The sequence below is a fragment of the Leishmania mexicana genome, chromosome 33, assembly GCF_000234665.1.
Source record: "Leishmania mexicana MHOM/GT/2001/U1103 complete genome, chromosome 33".
Lineage (NCBI taxonomy): Eukaryota > Euglenozoa > Kinetoplastea > Trypanosomatida > Trypanosomatidae > Leishmania > Leishmania mexicana.
Window position 1 is genome coordinate 1,226,297 of NC_018337.1, and position 19,761 is coordinate 1,246,057.

General features: G+C 59.6%; 4 protein-coding genes across 4 annotated transcripts; all 4 read left to right on the plus strand.

Annotated features, from left to right (window-relative positions):
- Positions 1-801: 801 nt before the first annotated feature.
- On the plus strand, positions 802-4,005 carry LMXM_33_3200 (conserved hypothetical protein; the record flags this gene model as incomplete). The annotated part of the gene is made up of 1 exon (XM_003878827.1): positions 802-4,005. One exon carries the CDS (start codon positions 802-804, stop codon positions 4,003-4,005), a length of 3,204 nt encoding a protein of 1,067 aa, XP_003878876.1.
- A 601-nt stretch (positions 4,006-4,606) lies between these two features.
- On the plus strand, positions 4,607-5,242 carry LMXM_33_3210 (conserved hypothetical protein; the record flags this gene model as incomplete). The annotated part of the gene is made up of 1 exon (XM_003878828.1): positions 4,607-5,242. One exon carries the CDS (start codon positions 4,607-4,609, stop codon positions 5,240-5,242), a length of 636 nt encoding a protein of 211 aa, XP_003878877.1.
- Positions 5,243-6,275: 1,033 nt separating this feature from the next.
- Positions 6,276-9,752, plus strand: LMXM_33_3220 (putative aminophospholipid translocase; the record flags this gene model as incomplete). The annotated part of the gene is made up of 1 exon (XM_003878829.1): positions 6,276-9,752. One exon carries the CDS (start codon positions 6,276-6,278, stop codon positions 9,750-9,752), a length of 3,477 nt encoding a protein of 1,158 aa, XP_003878878.1.
- A 2,295-nt stretch (positions 9,753-12,047) lies between these two features.
- Positions 12,048-18,743, plus strand: LMXM_33_3230 (conserved hypothetical protein; the record flags this gene model as incomplete). The annotated part of the gene is made up of 1 exon (XM_003878830.1): positions 12,048-18,743. One exon carries the CDS (start codon positions 12,048-12,050, stop codon positions 18,741-18,743), a length of 6,696 nt encoding a protein of 2,231 aa, XP_003878879.1.
- Positions 18,744-19,761: the final 1,018 nt, after the last annotated feature.

Here is a 19,761-nt window from a genome sequence, read left to right on the forward strand (position 1 = left end):
GTCGATTGTGTGTGTGTGTGTGTGTGGGTGGGTGGGTGGGTGGGTGGGTCCGTGAACAAAGAGGGGCGTGTGCGCGCGTGCACGTCTCCGAACGTCGTTCTCCACCCACTCACCCACCCACGGTTGATTCCCTCTTTTCGTGTGTGTGTGTGGTTTGTCGAGTCGATCATCTCACAAGGCTGTACGTAAACCCTTTCCTCAACATCAAGTGTCGACATATCCTCCGCAAGTATTTTTACCGCTCTCGTGTGACGCGGAAACGCCCCGTCGCTTTCCCGTTGACGCACGATGGTGAATAGCGAGCGGCCGTATGAGAGTAAGCGCACAAGAAACCAGAGTTTGACGAGGGGATCAACGCAGAGTGGGTACCTCGACCCTCTCTCCATCTCTACGGACTCATACCTCTCACTCTCCGAGTGTTTCGCGCTTCCCCTAACTGAAGAAATGTTACAATTGGTTGGATGTCGCTTCAGTTTCTCGTGCTTCTCATCGACTCTGCCGCCCTCAGAGGACCACTAGTGGCATACCTTGTCGGTCTCTCGCCCACCTCCTCGTCCCTTCTGTCTTATCTCTCGCGGATACCTCACTGCGGCATGCCTTCTTTGCTTGTTTCCCTTTGTATGACATCAACGCAAACACGCTAAACATACATGTAGAGAACACACGAGCGGGAGACGCCGTGCAGCGCGTTTCTTGTCTTTTTTTTCCTTTTGGTATGGTCGGCTTTGTGCGTGGGCAAGCCTTTGCAAAGCCCTTTCTTCCTCTCTCTTGATCTACACCTGGGTTTTTTTTTCTTGTGCAATGTGGGGTGGACTGAAGAAGCGCACCCACTACGGCGACGTGTTCAGGCGCTGGAGTGCCTCGCAGGGACTGGATGTCCTGCGCACCTCGCTCTACAAGGAGCCTCGCCCGTGGTATATTGCGTACACACTCCATCAGGCAAATCACCTGCTGCAAGATCATCACTGCGCGCGTCTGCTAGCATGGAGCACGACCATTGTCGAGCTCCGACCGAGTCTCGCCGGCAAGCAGGAAGCGTATCGATATACGCAGGAGATGTTCAGTATTTTTGTGCGCCATCACAAAGTGGGACAACAGAGCCTGTACGAGTACATGCGACTCTGCGCGGTCGGCAAAGATCTTAGCTCGGCGTTTGACTGGTTCAAGTACTGGCAAGAAGCGCAGCTTGGGGCTCACGACAGGCTGAGCTCGCTCAGCTGGTTGCTGCGAGTGGCGGCCCTCTCGCCAAACGACGAGCGCGTAGAGGACATGGCGCTGACAGTGTTGGAACTCTACACCGAACGCTTTGCGCTCTCCTCAGCAGACACTAAAGCGATAAACGCGGCGGCAACAACAACAGCCGTCTCTTCTTCCGTTGCAACTACGCCGCATCATTTTCAGCCTACCGCGCCCGTCGAGGAAGCTGAGCTGCGGCGTTTTTTCTGTACCTTCCAGCAACTAGCGCCGCGAGTGGAGGCGAACGCACAAGTCCGCGCTTTTTTGGAGACACTGCCCATCCCTGCTCCAGAGGCTCTCGCGGATTGCGCTACCACCGGGTGGCCGACCGATAGCGCACACCGTGTTTTCCCTCAGCTGGAGCAACACATCAGCAGTGGCCTCAGGATGGTCTGTCTCGGCAAAGACAGCAATGCGTCCGAAGACGAGTCGCGCCGCACTGGCCGCCATTCTCTTCCACGGCTCCGTGACTCGCTCCTGCACCCCTCCTTCCTCGCAAAACTCGAAGACAGCGCCGCGCGGCACAATGCTGCGGAGGTGGTGGCTCTGGTTGAGGACTACGAGGAGCACGTCCGGCATGAGCGTGAACGCACGGGCAGCGACCGTGTTCCGGCGGCTCGCAAGCGCACCAGCGAGGGGGAACTGTGGCGTATGTACGCGGACCCGACATCGATGGCTTTCCGCCGCAGGCTCGTCGAGGAGGGCGGGGTGACACCGGAGCTGTATCACTACCTCATCACCGCACTGTCAGCTACCCAACCCTCTGCCGCGTTGCGCACATTGAGGCGAATGGAGGAGGCCCAACTGCGGCCGCTCGATGTAACGCGCGCGACAGTCCTGGTGGCTGTTCAGGACTGCGCCGAGGATCGCCTTCGACTCTTCCAGCAGCAGCTGGAAGAAATGCGCCTCCGCGCCCGCCTTGACGAGGACTACGATACTGTGAAGGTGGTGGAGGCGTACTGGAAATACAATTACGTGGAATTTTTCCACTACCGCAACGCGCTTGAAAAGAAAGAGTTCTACGAATTTCTTCTGCACCGACTAGGGCCCCAGGCGCTTCAGCAGCTACTTCTCGATGCCCAAGCATACGGACCGACGGCCACTCCGGAGGACTTGGTGCTTCTCGACGAGGACCTGTGCACAGCCTCGTATCGCTACTTTCGAGCTCAATCCGGCCGAAGCGCCGTGGAGCGCGCCCTGGACGACATCAGCACCCACATGCCAAAGCTGGACATGGGGCTTATTGGGACGCTGCCGCATTTTTGCGATTACTGCATGGACGACGACGACAGCATCGCACATAGCGCGGCCGCGCTTCAGGGTCTCGTGCAGTCTTACGAGACCATCTACGTCCTGGACGCCTCCTTCGTAGAGACCTCCGAAGCCTTTCTCGCGGTGGGTGCCGCATCGCCGTCGCTGGTGCTCGTCCCGTACCTGTGTCTCTTGCAGCTCGCGGAGTCGGTTGCCAATGCCGACCGCTTCGTCACCTTTGATCCGGCACTGCAGCAAATGACACGTGCGGAGCCGTTTCTAGCCTCGCAGCGGCTGCGCGGGCTTTTCGCTATGATTTCTGCCTCTGCCTCTTCGAGACCGGCAGGCGCGGGGAGGCGCACACGTGTCCTGCACTTCACTGAGTGCATCTGTGCTAATCAAGTGGATCAGCAGGTGCTCGACGCTCTCGGTCTTTCCCCGTCCTCCAGCGACAACGATCAGCTGCTTCTAGTTCTAGCAATGCTGAGCTCACTCAAGGCTCCAAAGATGCGCCTCGTCTTGTGCACCGACGATGCACAGCTCGTCAGGCAGCTGGAAGGCTTGCGAAGCTCCTCGTTATTTGGGTCTACGGTGGAGGTGATCAGCACGGCACCGCCGGAGAAGCTCGACTTGGAGAAAGATCTCATCAACGACAACCCTGTCCTGAAAGGCGTCGACGAGTGGGGCTCGGCAGAAGCGTTCGAGCCCCGTCTGCGCATTGCCGCTGAGTTGCGTGCGCTGAGTGAGGGCAGGGCGGATTCCGCCGCGAGTGAGCAACAGACGGTCGCCGATTCGTCCGTCGCCGGCAGAGACACGGCGTGGTCCTCGCATGGAGAGGACGCGGCGGGCGTGGAGGTCGGGGCATCGTCGAACGTGGCGATGAAGGTCCCAGTCACTGTTAGCACCGGCATGGATTCCCCTTGGCTGGAGCTTCTGAAGGAGGATGAGGAGGAGGATGCCGTGGAAGTTGCGACGACCGCACCTGATTCTACACGAGAGGTGACATCAACGAGTGCAACAGCACCGTCTTCCTTACCGGGCGTGTCGCCAGTGGAGCGGGAACGCCGCGCCCGCTTGATGGACCTCTATGAGACTCCGTTTGACGTTGTGCCTGTTGGCGTGCGAATGGAAGAGGCCTCGACTATCGGGTCGGTTTTTACAGAGTTCGACTCGTTGGAGCCGGAGCTGCGAGCGGCACGCGCGGCGGATCGGGCGGCAGCGCGCTCGTCGCTCTCCCTAGAGGACGGTAAGGCAAACAAACACGGCGGTGAAAAGACTCGCAGGCGTCGCCGCTCGGCGCTGGAGAAGGAGATGCTTGCCAATCGCGGCGCATCCAACAAGGACCGCTTTCAAATGGCGCGCCAGCTCTCCAACTGGAGCGGCGGTCGCGTGCCCTTCAACCTGCGATACCGCTTGGTGGAGGCCAACGTTCGAGATCCACGTAACTCGCACCTGCGCAGCGCCTACGAGGCAGCACTGGCAAAGAAACGGTTTAGTTTCAAGCAGAAGCATGGTTAATGGTTGGCACGAGAGCTCTGCAGCCCTGGAGAGCGCATTGGAGCACTTCCGGCTCGTGCTTGTGTCAGGGCTGTAGGCCAGGGACGACGGCTGTTACGATCATTATCACACGGTACACTAAAAGCGGATAACGCGTCCTACATTTCACCTGCACGGAATGACAGGCTCATCTGCTGAGCCGACAAAGACGAGAAGACCGGGAATGGGCAACTTGCATACTCCCCTCCCTCCCGCCCCTCTCCTCTGTCCATGGTACAGGGTCGCTGCACGACTTCTCAGGGATGGCACAGTGACTTTTTCCTTTTGTGCTGCTGGTTTCGTTCAGGACCTAATCTTCTTCAGGAGCAAGACGCGCAGCATGCAGCTCCGCATCATGACGGCGCCACGGCGCACCTTCAAGCCAGCATGCGCACATCTCTCCCTCTCTCCGTTTTTTCTTTCGTTTCCTACTCTTTTCCATACACGATAGCCTTTCGTCGCTTCACCGCCGTCCACTTCCCAGCAGTGGCGGAACACCTTCTGGTGATCCACTGCACCGGAGGGAATCGCGGCAGCTCCCGCCCGAGCCTGGGCTTTGTGGCTGGCGTCTCGTCGAGGTAAAATGGCAGAGCGGCTAGGCGCCTCCCCCGACAGGGGCAGTGTCGCTGCAGCTGAGGGGTCTTCGACGGCGGCGGCAGCAGCGACAGAGGACTGGTCGTACGTGCCCCTGCCGTCGTCGACCACCTTCGACTACTTCACCGAGCGCTACTACCACCAATTCAGCATCCGTGACTGCAAAAAGGTGAAGGGAAACGACTGCCGCATTCTCCAACACAGCAACGGGTTGTGCGTGCTCTGCCTCGATCCAAATCATGCAGTCGTGCGGCGCTGCGCGCCCGCTGACGCGGGGGTGACGGTGGCAAAGGTGGCGTTCTTCAAGGGTCGCACCGCTATCGTGCCGGAAAGTATCCAAGTTGTAGGCAAGAAGAAAAAGAACGCGCTCGTCTGTCAGAATGACACGAAACTCTGCGGCATCGTGCTCTCCGACGGGACGGAGTACACGATCCCCGCCTGCGTGAACGGGTTCGTGCTCGAACTGAACGCGACATTGCTGGAGCAGCCGTGGATGGTGGCAGCGGCACCTACTGCCGAGGGTTACCTGGCCATCATCAACCCAACTTCCAAGGCAGACTTCAGCGGCTATGAAAAGATCTGGACGGCCACCGGCGGTGACGCGGTCGGCGATGACGAGGATTGAATGCAGGCACGCGTAAAAGCGTACAAGGCCGCCCTGTCCTTTCTAGCTCATCGCATCGAGTGCGGTTTGTTTGAATAGCTGTGGCGTCTCCTCACCCCCCCCTTCGTGTCTCTGTGTGGCACAAGACGTGTACGGGCGATTAACAAGTGCCAGAGAGACTCCGGCAACAAACACGGGCACTTCTGTGGTGCGGTGCGGCTGACATCCAACACCAAGCTAGAAGAAAAGTGTCGCGGTTGGGGTCGGAGGGGAAACTTGCAAGGCTGTGGTGATGGCGTGTGGAAAAAAAGAAGCAGCAGCGTTCTCGGATGTCCTCTTGCTGTGTCGGCTTGCTCTCCTCACCCTCTAGGTGCCTGGCAGTTGCTTGGAGAAGGTCGAAGGCGCGAGCCTCGCAAGCACTTCTCATTCCGATGGGCAGGCACACACTCCCCAACCCCCCCCCTCCCTCCACGCACCCACCCCTCGCTGCGACTTCCCCACATTGAACCTTCATTGCTCCCTATTCTTTCGTTCTCGCCAGAAGCCGAGAGATGGTGAATCTCGCTTGCACCTCCCGCGCTTACTCTTCCCTCTCTCCGCCTTGTTGTCGGTGCCATCACTGGGTGCAGTAAGACTGGACGCGGTGCCCACATGCCCGCCCCTACGGATGGTGAGCAGAAGTGCACCGCACACACATACCCATCACGTCTCGCTTTGTATCAGGGCGCTCTCTCACCTGCGTGCTGGTCCTGTATTTTCTGCTTGCTTGCTATTCTATTCACACTCCGCTTGCAGAGCTCGCCGGTCTCACACACACACACACAGCCGGCGCGTCATCGCATAGCCTCGCCTATTGCCGCCTACCTGTTGCATTGAACCCCGCTCCCACAACTCCGCCTCTCCAGGTGCTTTTCGGGACCTTTTCTCGGACCATCTCAGCAGCCTGGTGATTCCGCATCCGCCTTAGCGGCTCCTCTGATTTTTCGGGCGTCCGACCCGCGCGGCGGACGAGGTAGTCCTCCTCTCCCCCCCCCCCCCACCCAAAAAAAGCAGGATGCGACGCATACGCTACCGGACGCTGCACAATGGTGCCGATGATGAAAACTCGCAGAGTTGCAGCAGCGGTACCGCCAATGTCTCCACGAGAAGCGCACATGGTCCTCAGCTGCCACAGCGGTGCTGCCGGCGGTCACGTGATCTCGTGATTGTCGACTCCCTTAGCAGTGGCGCGGCGGGGTCCGTATTGGCCGTTCCGCAGCGGAAGAAACGCAGTCTGCGGCGGTGGCTGCGGGAAATGCTACATCTGCCGATTGCACCGTCTCCCGACAACCGCGAAATCCCGTTTGGCTACTTCCCCGGTGAGTGGTCGCCGGTCGGCTATCCGAGCAACGCGGTGAACAACCGTCGCTACACGCTCTTGACGTTTCTGCCACTGGCGCTGTTACGTCAGTTTCAGAACTTCTTTAACCTCTTCTACCTCTTTCTGGCCTTCTCGCAGGTCATTCCAGTGCTGAAGGTCGGCTTTATCGTCACTTACTTTTCACCGCTAATGATGGTGGTGTGCCTCTCACTGATGAAGGACGCGCTCGATGAGTGGAAGCGATTCCGGCGTGATCGCATCGCCAACGTCGAGGTGTTCGAGAAACTCACAGCCGGCGGCGACGTGGTCACGGTGCGGTCGTCGCACATTCGGGTAGGAGATCTGCTCATCCTGCATCAAGATCAACGTGTGCCGGCCGACTGCGTCGTGTTGCACACCTCCGAGAAGTCGGGCACGACGTTCATCCGCACCGACCAACTTGACGGCGAAACGGATTGGAAGCTGCGCTACCCGTTGAACTCTACCAAGAGTCTAGCATACGCCGAACTTGGTACGCTGCGCTTCAACGTGCACTGTGGCGCACCTCACAAAGACATCTACAGCTTCGCCGGCTCCCTCGAATTGGCCAACGGACAGAGCGAGTCGATCACGATGGAGAATGCCGTCTGGTCGTCGTGTGTGGTGGCGACGGGGACGCTGGTGGTCGCCGTCGTATACACGGGTAGCGAGACGCGCAGCGCCCTCAACTCGACAAGCCCGCGTAACAAGCTTGGCCTCATCGAGCGCGAGCTCAACCTGATCGCGGTTCTGTGCTTCGTGCTGCTTCTGCTGCTTTCCTTTCTTCTTGTAGCACAACAACAGTTCCGTGGAGACTTTGCCGTCATGTTTGTGCGCTTCTTCATCCTCCTGTCGTCCATGATTCCCATCTCGATGCGCGTGAACGTCGACGTCGGTCGCCTCTGGTACTCGTACGATATGTCGCATGACCCCAACATCCCTGGCGCTGTGGCTCGCAACGCAAATCTTCCGGAGGAACTGGGTCGGCTGCGCTTTCTCTTCTCCGACAAGACCGGCACACTCACAAAGAACAAGATGAAGTTTCGCGTGATGCAGGTGGGACCGGACACGGTTCTAACGGACCGCTTCACTGATCAGCTGGCGGGAGCGCTGCAGGAGTACTTTGGCACAGGCAATGGGGAAACTGGGGCTCGACTCATGTTCGGCAACGTCTCCGCACGACTCAGCGTGAGAAATACGAAGCAGTGGAGCCGTGATGTGCAGCGCGTTGGCGACCTTATCAAAGCCATCGTCCTGTGCCACAATGTGAGCCCGGTGGTGGTGGAGGAGCCGGACGTCCTTGACACCGACGACGAAACAATGGTGCCGGGTCGCGGTGCGGTGGCGACTGCACCGGCCCCAACTAATATAACGAGTGAGCCGACTGACTACCAAGCCTCCTCGCCAGACGAGGTTGCGCTGGTCAAGTTCTGCCGCTCCCTCGGCATTGTATTGACATATCGCGACCTCACGTCGATAGCGTTCACCGTCGGCGGCGGTGCGCAGCTGCACACCTGCACCATCGTCAAAGTGTTCCCGTTCTCATCGGAGCGCAAGTGCATGGGCATCATCCTGCGCGAGCGCACTGGGAGCTGCAGCGGCGTCAACGCCCAGGAGACCGTCAAGTTCTATATGAAAGGCGCAGACGTGAAGATGGCGTCGGTGTTGCGCCAATCGGAGTGGCTGGATGAGTGCTGCCAGGAGCTGGCGCAGATGGGGCTGCGAACGCTCGTGTTTGCCAGTCGAACGCTCAGCGAGGAGGTGCTCGGCGCCTTCCTGCAGCAGTACGAAGCCGCCATTTCGATCCTTGGTGAAGGTCGCACCGCAGCAATCGAGACGGCGATGAAACTATTGGAGACGGATATGACGCTGACAGGGGTGACGGGAGTGGAGGACGAGCTGCAAGACGACGTTGTCGTCTGTCTCGAGACACTTGGCATGTGCGGCATCAAGGTGTGGATGCTCACGGGTGACAAGGTCGAGACTGCCACCACCATTGGCCGGTCGACTCGGCTCATTCCCCGCCACTGCCGCATCGAGTACCTGTGTGGGATGGGTCCGGCAGACATTGGTCACCGCCTGCATGAGCTGCAGGAGGAGTTTTGCTGGGGCATGACGTGCAGCAGCATATTGCCGCAATGGTCCCTGGTTCTGGATGGAAACGCGCTGGCGTACTGCCTCTCGCACGCCTCCTTCTTCGCGGAAGTGGCCAGAACCGCCTACTCGGTGATAGTGGCGCGATGCTCCCCGACGCAGAAGGCTGCGGTGGTTACTGTAATGCGCGATAGCTGCCGTGACGCGCGCGTCGCGGCCATCGGTGACGGAGGCAACGACGTGTCGATGATCCAGGCCGCCAACGTTGGGATCGGTATTGAGGGGGTGGAGGGAAAGCAAGCAAGCATGGCCGCTGATTTCTCCATTACCAAGTTCTCTCACTGCCTACGGCTCATCATGTGGCACGGGCGGAACTCATACCAGCGCACGTGTCGACTCAGCCAGTTCATCATGCACCGCGGCATCGTCTACGCGGTTGTGCAGACGGTCTTCTCGGTGCTGTTTGCCGGGACGACCATGTCTGTCTTCAACGGTTATCTACTGATGGGGTACTCCACCGTGTTTACAATGGCGCCAGCCTTCGCCTTGGTGCTTGACGAAGACTTCAATGAGTCGGACGTGCACGAGTACCCGTTTCTCTACAAAGATTTGCTCAAGGCCCGCTCCATGAACACCCGCACCTTTCTGCAGTGGGTGTGGGCGTCCTTCTTTCAAGGAGGGGTCATGATGCTGATGGCGCTACAGCTCTTCAAGTCGGACATGTTCCAGTTTGTCACGATCGCCTACACGTCACTTCTCATCACAGAACTGGTCATCGTTGGCGCCACCGCGCATCTTCGCATTCTCTGGCGAGAGCGCCGTGCTCGCTTCTTTCTCTTCTTGTGCTCTGAGGTGGTGTCTCTGCTGATGTTTTTCCTCGCTGTCGTCGTGTTACCCGACACGTTTGATAGGGACTTTTTCTTTTCGTGGAGCTGCTGGTGGCGCGTCGCGGTAATCTGCCTATCCAGCATTGTACCACTCATGATATTTCAGATGATTGGCAAGTACATCTTGTTCGACCCGCGCATCGCCGTCTCCTGGATGGGACGTCGGTCGTGACACTTGTGAATCAGCTCCATGATTGACGGCTGCGGGCACCTTTTCTTTTATCGTTATTGTCAGGTGTTCGCTTTCTCAACTGTGTTCGTGGACACTATGGCTTTAGCGTTCCACCGCGTGTCTTTGCTTTCCCTTCACCCCTTCGAAGTCCTCCGCTGACTGAGGAGGGGGGAGGGCCAACAGCTCATAGTGCGCGCCATCTCAGGGTCCAGTGCACTCCCCTTCGTCCCACTTCACCCACCCACCCACCCATAGACACACACTCTGTCTGTGTGGGGAGGAGCGAAGGAGCCCCTCCCTTTTCCTATCCTCTGCCAATGCCGAACTACCTCCGGTCGTGGCAGGACCAAGTACCCGCAACGTAGCGAAGTCGGTGCGATGTATCGCTACTGATGCCGGTGGTGTAGTCCTGGATTGGCGTGGCGTCGGAGCGACCCGCGAGACACTGGTGGGGTGGGGTTTGAGGCAAAGCGCCAGGCTCTCAGATGACTGGGCCGGCGCGTTGCTGCAACGCGCGTCTGTACGACCGCTTTGCACCCTGCGATGTGCCCCTCCCCCCTCTGTGGCAGCCCCGGAAGGGAGGGGGGTGGTTGGTGGGCGGGCGATAGCGAGTGGTGCTGGCGTCGTGTTGTACGGCGGAGAAACGGACTCACGTTGCAGACAAAGCAAAAAGGTCGCATGAAAATCTTGTTGGTGCCGCTTAGTGTTGCTGTACTTCACAGGGCTTATTTGTCTCTGTTCCCCCCTCCCCCCCCCCACCCAAGCCAGCCGTCGCCCACCTTTGTTGTGTGTATTTCCGCGTGTCTTTTTCTTTTCTGTGCTGCTTTGTCGTATGGCGCGTCTCGCTCCCCCATGTTGGCCGTGCATTTCTTCTGCTGTTGCGCTCGCTGCCGCCATCGGTCGGTCTGCACCACGCACGTGCCGCAGTTTCCACGCAGAGAAGGAGCACAGAACGCACGTAGCAGGAGGAGGAGGGGGGCAGTGACAAGAAGGCGCACAGGGAAAAGGGAGTGAGAAGCCGCGCGCACATGCACATGGACACACACACACACAAAGGAGTAAGAAGACGCAGTGAAGCGCGATGCGAAAGCATCTCAACCGACAGAGAACGTTTGTCGCTGGTGTGTGTAAGGTAAATCCGCGATGGTTCCCCCCCCTCCCAAGACAGCGCACCACTGCACATCATGGGGGGAGGCGTAGTGCTGCACAGAGCAGTGTTCTATCCGCTCTACCTTCCTCTTCCCCTGTGTGCTATCGTCGCGCGAGGGGTGCTAGCCTTCGCAGAACGTGTGCGGGGGACCCACGCTCGTCCGGTTTTCTTCCTGCCCTGCGCAGGTCGCGTCATGGTTTCCGTTGCGCCTCGCTTCCTGCGCTCTCGCTCATGTCGACTATGATCTTTTTCTCTCTACATGATCTTGCGCCTATCCGCGTGCCTGCCGACTTGTGCCTGCGTGCGAGCGCAGCAGGTTTTTTCTTTTTCATTTGGGCGTGTAGCAGTCTGCCCCTCTCGCACTTCCACTTCCGTTCTCCCGAGCGGCCTCGGTCCATGTACTGGGACGGGTGGCAGGTGGGAAGGGAGCCGATCGAAGAGACGAAGTCGACTGTGGAGGAATCATAGCGGCACGAAACAGCGTGCTGGGTTTCGTGCCGCAACTCAGCATGCGCTGCGCTGGCCGCGCTCGCGCGGCGCTAGCGTCTCCCGCAGCCGCCTCATCGACAGTGAAGCTGGAACTTGTTTATGCCTTTCGCACACGGCCTGCATCAGCTCGTCCATCCTGTGCGGTGAGGGCAGGGCTGCCGCCGCTGCTTTTAAGCTGGAAAAGTGTCCTTGACAGCGCCTGCAGCTCCGTTGGAACGTGCAAGGGCCCTCTGCACACGTCCTTGCGACACTTCAGGAGTTGCACAAGCGCACCCGAAATCATCGAACCCGAGGAGATCGACCTCATCGGCGCGCAAGAGACGTGGACCTGCCCAGCGGAAGCTGCCGTCTCCAATGCGGAAGAAAACTCAAGCACAGCAGCATCGACCCCAACACTCGCATGGACCGCGACTAACTCGCCGGCGCTGCCCTCCGTCTTTGCTGATGTCAAGGAACTGGACCCCTTCACGCGAGCGCGGATGCTCGGCTTCGTGCGACGGCATCTCACTGCGGCTACGCAAGCACCCGACGGCAGCTGCTACGTCCCCAGTCCCGCGACCGCCGGCTTCCAGACCGAAGCGGTCTGTGGTGGAGAGCTGTTTCACGCCCGTCTGCAGCTTCCCGTGACCAGGACAGCTCGGCAGCTTGTCGAAGAGATGAGTGCGGCTGGCGGCTCGGGCGCACCCAGGGCACTGTGGGCACATGGGGTCTCCAGCACAGCGAAAGAGGCTGAGCTGCTAGCCGCCATGCACGCGGAGCAGATGGCGGACCTGCTAGGGTATCACGTCTTCTCCCTCCCATCAAAGCAGCACAGGCACGCCGAGGCAGCACGCGCGGCAGGTCGCTACGCGTCCTCACCGGAGGATAAGGACAGTGGGCCTTCGACGGAGCAGCGCATGGCACAGTGGCCCCTGCCCTTGAGGCGCGTCCTGACCGACGAGGAGACGGAAGGCGGGGAATGGCAGCTTGTGAACACGGCGACCTCCCTGCGACACTACATCTCTAAGGAGCACACGTTGCTGTCGCCGTGCCTGTTGGATCCCAAGTCGCGACTCAGGATTGAGGCCCTGTTCGCGCGTGCCCCTCACAGCTGCCCCTCTTTTGCGCAACAGCTCAGGACTGAAAAGGTGCGTACGCTGACGGCGAGCAGCGCGGCGGACGGTGGCGAAGAGGCGATCGTGGCGCGACTCGTCTTGCCATCACAGGTGACGGGTATCACGAACTCTTCGATCGATCTCGTCGCCACCGGCAAGGCGATGGAACGGTCAACGGCGGTGCTGCTGGCGTGCATGCACGCAGAGCTCCTGCTGGATGCCGTGGGCGTTGCTATTTTCGACGACGCGGTGACGCAGAAAGCGCACGCCATGGCGGCCTGGAGCCACGGACGCCCAGCCCCACTACCAGGCGCAAAGCCAAAGAATCCGTCGCACGTGCACCTGCCACAGCCGCTGAAGGAGCTTATTGTGGTGGCAACAGGAGAGGGTCGGTCTCGCACGTCGTCTCGCTCGGCTGAAGAGGACTGGTTTCATAGGCATAGCATTGTCACTGAGCAGAGTGGGAGCTTTGTAGAAACCGTTGTGGGCGAGTCCACCGCGGTGGAGGACGTCACTGTGTTTCTTCACACTCACGGTGCCATGCGGGCCGGCGCGCCGTTTCTGCAGGTGGCAATCGGCTCTCGTGTAAAGTCCACAGTACTGCTGCCCTTGCCGGACCTCTACGGCATTCGCGGTGGCGTGGGGATCGCCTCGAACGCGCAGGATGCTGACACCCTTGCTGCCATGCATGCGCTGGATGTGCTGTGCATGCTCGGTGTTCCGGTAAAGGCTGCGGCCGCGATGGACGCCGCGTGGAAGCGCGCTCGCCGTGAGCGCATTCCAGACGTGCCCTGCGAGTCGGCGGACGTCTCTGCGCCGAGCCCCCCGGCGCGCCGCTGCACCGCCAAGAAGTTAGCCACGCAAGTCGCTGTAGCCGCAGCAGTCTTGTCTGAGGAATTCGAGACCGTGGACGCAGTGCAAGCACGATCCTGCAACAACGCCAGCACATCCACGCCGCTGCGGCGCCGTGCGGTGAAGCGCGCACGACTGGCCTCGGACGCGTCTGCACCAGACGAGAGCATCCCGCAGACCAACGCAAACGACACGGCTGCCGCTGCCTCTTCGCCAAGCGTGGTCGTGGTTGCGAAATCGAAAGAGGCTGACGAGAAGCGTCTGGCTGCGGTGCGGGCGGTGGTGCCGAGGGAGTTCTGGGACATGCAGGCAGACAGTCCTGACGGATACATTATGATTGCCTCTGGCGTGCCGGAGGGATCTGCGGTGGCTGCGTATGCAATTACGTCCCCGCGCAAGATGGACAAGTCGGCGAAGGGACGCGTGCTCGACTACTTGGCAACCGTGGGCCGTCGCCTCGACGATGTCACCGTCGTGCGGCAAGCCCTCAGCGAGGAGGAGACGGAGGGCCCACCGCGGCACCGGTGTGCGCTGAAAGTGCCAGTGCCAGCCGTTTGCGGGGAAGCTCGTCTCGCGCTAGGCGAGGCCGACACAATCACTGACGCCGAAAACGCCGCCTGTATGCATGCGGAGCTCATCCTGGACACACTCGGGGTCTGCCTCTACACCGACCCTGTGAAGCAGAAGCGGCACGCCGAGGCATGCGCGCAGTGGGGTCGCTGGGCGCCATCGACTCCTGGCGAAGAACAACCGAGCACCACGCCGTCTCCACCGCCGCTGCGCCGTGAGCACGCCAGCGCGCTACGCCGGGAGCGCCAGAAGGAGCTGAAGAAAAAGCAAGGCAGCCGTTTTGGTGCGTCACATAGAGCGGCAAAGACGGACGCATCCACGACAGAGGTAGCGGACGAGGCGGCGGTGGTGGACGCTGAGGCATTTGACAATGTGATGGAATCGCAGCTCGACACCGTCAGCAAGAACCGTGTGCAGTACTACTTACGGTACGAAAACTTCAAAGCACCGTCGATCACCTTTACAACCAACATGGGGTACAGCGTGCTCCTGCATGTCGCCACCTGGTCTCTTCCGGTACCTGCCCGCTACAGTAGCGAGACGGAGGCACAGAAGTGTCTGGAGTACGCTGTCAAGGGTGCCGCCACTACCCGGAGAGATGCCGAGCTGCTGTCGTGGATGCATGCAGAGCGCACCCTGGACTTTCTCGGCATCCCTCTCTTCCCCAACTTGCCAAAGCTGCAGGCGTATCACGCCCAACGTGCGCAAGTAGAGGGGAGGGTTGCCTCAGCTGTCGTCACCGGACCGACGGCGCCGCTGCCTCACCCCAGCGAAGTAGCTGTGAAACCACTGCGACTGCATATGAGCTTCTGTCGCGTTGACCTGACAATTCCGACACCACCGTGTCCGCCGACGGACATGGAAGGCAACTCTTGCGTCCCCTCACATGTATGGGAAGCCTACGTGGAGGCGTGCACTGTCTACGTGCTTGCGAAGCAGATGGTTCTGAAGAACAGCTTCTACGAGCAGCAGCGGGTGCCGCCGACAGGCGACGTCGTGATCGATGCCGCCCTCGCGGAGGCGGAGGCGAAGCCCGTGGATGCAGATGCCAGGCTGCGCTTCGCGGCGTACTGCATGACGACGCTCGGCAGGTTCACCTCACGGTACGACGCATATGTTGTCGGCCCAATCCATCACCGTCTCACCTACGCCACAGTTCCACTCCCCGGCTTTGACTATCTGCTAGGGCGTGGCGTGGGGCCCAACAAGGTGGTGGCCAAGCGGCGAGCCGCCATGCACGCCTTGGCGATCCTGCGGCGTGTCGACGAGTCGTACGACGACACGTACCAGGTTGTCAAGAGCTTCATGCAGAGAGAGAATGCCGCGGGTAAGGTGAGAGGGGATGCCCAAGTGCATGCCGACGACGATTTTGACCTCGACACCTTCAGCTCCCTACCTCTTATCAACGCAGACGCCGAAAGCTCGCTGACAAGGAAAGAGCGGCGCCACCTCGACCGCTTCAGCTCTCTCTTCGTCAACCAGTCGGCGTGGTACTCGAAGAAACATTCTTTCACCTTGGACGGCAAAAAGCGCGCCGTTCGCATGTACACGGTGTGCTTCGATCTGCCGGCCCCGGAGGAGCGTCAGCTGGTGCGGTTGTTGCCTAGAGAAGAGAGCGAATCGGTGTGGAGGAAAAGGCCCTCAGCGGATACGGTGAAGCTCGAGATAGAAAGCGTCGAGGGGACGTCGCCAGATGCGACTCGCGTGAAAACGGGCGCCATTTTTTCCGCATCTGTCTCCATCGTGGATGAGGATGGTCATACGCTGACAACCAGCTGCAGTGGTGGTGGGCGTGTGGACAACATGCTCAGCGCGTACGAAAAGCTGTTCACGATGATGGATGGAAAGCTTCCGGCAATGAAGTCGATCATCGAGGTGCTGAAGCAGAACCCGTACCTTGTACCGGAGCTGATCCCTTCGCTGACCATCCCTGATGCGGTGCGACAGCGAATGCAGGCGTGCCTGCGTAACCAAAAAGGCTTGACCGGTGCGGTGACCTGTTCAGACGGAAAGGCATCGTCGTCAAGTCACAAACCTAACTTGGCTGGCAGCGATAAGGAGAAAATTGGCGATGCGGCCGGGAACAGCTCCGCCGTGGCGCAACAGGCCTCCTACAGCGAGGCGGAGGAGTCTGCTCGCCTTCTCGAACAACTGCAGCGGCGCATCACAAACCCCGTATACCTGGAGAAGTTTGCTACCAGGCGTGCGGAGCTGAGCATTGCAGAGCACAAGCATGAAATTCTCGAGGCGATCCGAAACAACCCCATCACCATCATCTGCGGCACGACTGGCTGCGGTAAGACGACGCAGGTGCCTCAGTACATCCTCGACGAAGAGACGCTCAGGGGTAATGGAGGGCGCTGCTCCATCGTTGTCACGCAGCCACGGCGGCTCAGTGCCGTGTCGATTGCGCAGCGCGTCGCGGCGGAGCGTCTGGAGGCGCTAGAGGAGTCGACCGGGTACATGATCCGCTTCGACTCACGCAAGGGTCGCCACATCAACTTCGCCACGACAGGCCTTCTTCTCCGGCTGATGCAGTCAGACACGCTTCTTGGCAGCTACACCCACGTCATCATTGATGAAATTCACGAGCGGGACATGAACTCCGACTTCATCCTGATGCTGCTGCGACAGGTGCTCGAGAAGCGACGCGACATCCGCATCGTCCTGATGAGCGCGACCTTGCAAGCCGGTGACTTTCAGACGTACTTTGGCGGCGCCCCGCTCATTCAGGTGGAGGGACACATCTTTCCGGTCAAGGAGTTCTTCTTAGAGGACCTTGTTCCCTTCGCGCGCGAGCACAATTGCATGACGCCTCTGCTCAAGGAGGCAGCTGGCGTTCCGGGGAGTGGCGGAAACAGAGGCGATGCCTCAACGCCGCCAGAGATTGGCGGCGCGCGTGCCCCCGTCGTGGTGTCAAACGCGAACGACGTGACCGTCAGCACCCCTCGCCCACGCTACGGCTTTCTCGAGGCGTCGACGCCAATCGACTATCCTACCATTCAGTTCGCCATTGAGCAAGCGCTCCGCATGATCGACATCGCCGACTCCTCTATTCTCGTGTTCCTGCCCGGGTGGGAAGACATTCGCAAGGCGCGCGATGTGCTGGAGCGCAACACGTCGTTCTACGTACTGCCGCTGCACTCGGCCGTGTCGGCTGAGTCACAGCTGAAGTGTTTCTTGCCACCACCGCCCGGCAAGGTCAAGATTATCCTCTCCACAAACATCGCTGAAAGTGGCGTGACCATCGACGACGTCGGTGTCGTGATCGACACCGGACGGATGAAGCAACTCGCGTACGCCACACGGATGCGCACGTTTCTTTCAAAAATCGACTCGCGGGGCTATGACGCGAACCGAGTCCAAGATGCTCCGGCTGTGACGTCGACGTCAGTGGTACCCGAGGATGCACAGGGCAAGTTCTCGCACTTGATGAGCATTTACGCGAGTCGCGCAAACTGCGTGCAACGCCGCGGTCGTGTCGGCCGCACGCGCCCTGGCCTTTGCATTCGTCTTTTTTCACGAGAGCACTTCCGCAATTTGCACGAGTTTCAAACGCCGGAGCTGCTGCGCACGCCGCTGGACAAAATCTGCCTTGCCATCTTGAGTCTGGAGGTCGGTTCCCCTCAGCAGTTCCTGAAGACAGCGATGGAGCCACCGCTCGAGACAGAGGTGGAAGGCGCCATGAAGCGACTGTACGACCTCGGCGCCACCGACGAAGACGGTCATCTCACTCCGCTAGGGCGCCGCCTGGCAAAGCTGCCCCTTGACCCGGCGGCTGGCAAGACAATTCTGCTCGGCGCCGTCTTCCGATGCCTCGACACCGCCCTCACAATAGCAGCCACAGCTGAAAACAGCGTCTTCTCTCGCTCGTTCGATGTGCGTGTCGCGTCGCGCCTCCACCGGGAGGACCTTTCGTGCAACACCCTCTCCGACATTCTCGCCTCCGTGAACGGGTACAACTACTGGGTTTCCCTGCATCGCGGAGGGTCGAAGGGGCAAGCGGCGGGGCAGATCAAGGCACGGCATCTGAGCATTCCGGCGCTCATGCAGGCCACGCTGCTGAAGCAGCAGTACTGCAACCTGCTTGTGGACGACGGCTTCATTGGTGAAGAAGCGAGAGTGCTGCCGTCGACGAACAGCTCTCGCTTGAGGAGCGATGGCATAGTGTTTATCGAATCCTCCGAGCACTCGCGCAACTCGATGGATGTTGGTCTGTCGAAGTGTCTGCTCAGCGCCAGTGCGCTTCCCAAAGTCGCGATGGTTGCGGGACCACTCGTATTGCGCACCTTGTTTGAGAATTACATTCCGATGATGAGCGACAGTGTACTGAGGATGAGCGGACTGACCGAGGCGTCGAATCCGTTTGTGATCTACGGCGGGCTGATGAAAGTAGCAGAGAAGGAGACACTCATGGCGCATCATCTCACCTCCGTCTCCCTCTGGTCAGTGTTGTTGATGAGCACGCGTGCAACCCGGCTGGACTACGACCAGGAGCTCCAGCTCGGCATCGTGAGCAACTGGATCTTTTTCCGCTCGAGCTACGCCACGATTGAGCTTGTGCGACGATTCAAGGCGCTGCTTGACCGCCGCCTTTCTCGCAAGTTTGACGATCCGGCAGACGCAGTCAACAATGCCCAGCTGGACGAACTGTGCGAGATTCTGCGGGAGCTTGCAAACATGCGCTATCACCCGAATCGTCTGCAGCCCCCGTCTGTGGTGTGGGGCGAGCAAGGGAAAATTATCTCTCCCGACAGCAACGCCGACGACGACGCGGTTGGCGCGACGAGCGAAACAGAAGTCGAAAGCTCCACGGAGAGCGACCTAGTAGAGTAACAGACGCGCACGCGGCGCAGGAGACTGGCGTTCAGTAGTCGGGAGGAGGGCAGAGAGTGACGGCGAGCGGCCTCACTGCTTCAGCTTTGCTCTTGCTCTGTTCTCATTTTCCCTTCGTCCGTCCTCTTGTTCGTTTGTATGCGCAAGTGCAACTCCACAGCCACGGCGAATCCGGCTTCACGGAGGTGCGCCATCAATGCCGCATCGCTTGTGTGGTCCTGCGGTCGTTTGCTCTCTACCTTTGCCTCTGCGGGAGCCTTGAGTGAAGGACGCATGCCAAAGGATGAAAGCAGGGTTTCGGCTGTTGCACCGGATGAGCACGGCTACCAGGTCATGCCGCCAGTATAAACGAAATCCCTTTCACCGCCGCCGCCTTCGAATGGCAGTTGTCATTCTTGTGTAAGAATTTGTGCTCTCCTCTACGGAGACCATATCCTGTTGGCTTTCTCGTGGGTGTGCTGCCGACGTTTGTGACGCGGTGTACAGCAACCCGCCTATCATGACAGGCGTTTTGGCTCAGTGGTTGGACTCTTTTCAGTGTTGGTTGGTCTCTCTCTCGTGTAGGAACTTTCTTCTTTTTTTGCTGTTACGTCGTGGCTGCTGACCTACTTGGGCCTGTGCGTGTCGCAGTGAGAGCGACTGTCGGTGACTCGCAGGTCCTGTGCGGTGTTGGGGAACGGAGAGGCTCTTTGGGTTGCTGTTTACGTTTGCTGGCCTGTTTCAGATGAGGAGACTCACACAAGCATATATAATATTAGATATATAATAGATATATATGGGCGGACTATGTGCACCCGCGTGCTGTGTGTCTCGTTTGACGCTCACCCCTTCCCCTTCCCCCTGTCGTAACAGAAACAGGATAGGTCGCACTCTCGCCGAGAGGCCCTTTTGGCATCATGTCCAGTGTACGGAGTCTCAAGTGCGCGCCAGTGTCTCTCTCGCCTGACTCAGGACTCAGGGAGGAGTACGGAGGCACTGCGGCAATGCCCCAAGGCTGCCCACTCGGATACGGTGTTGA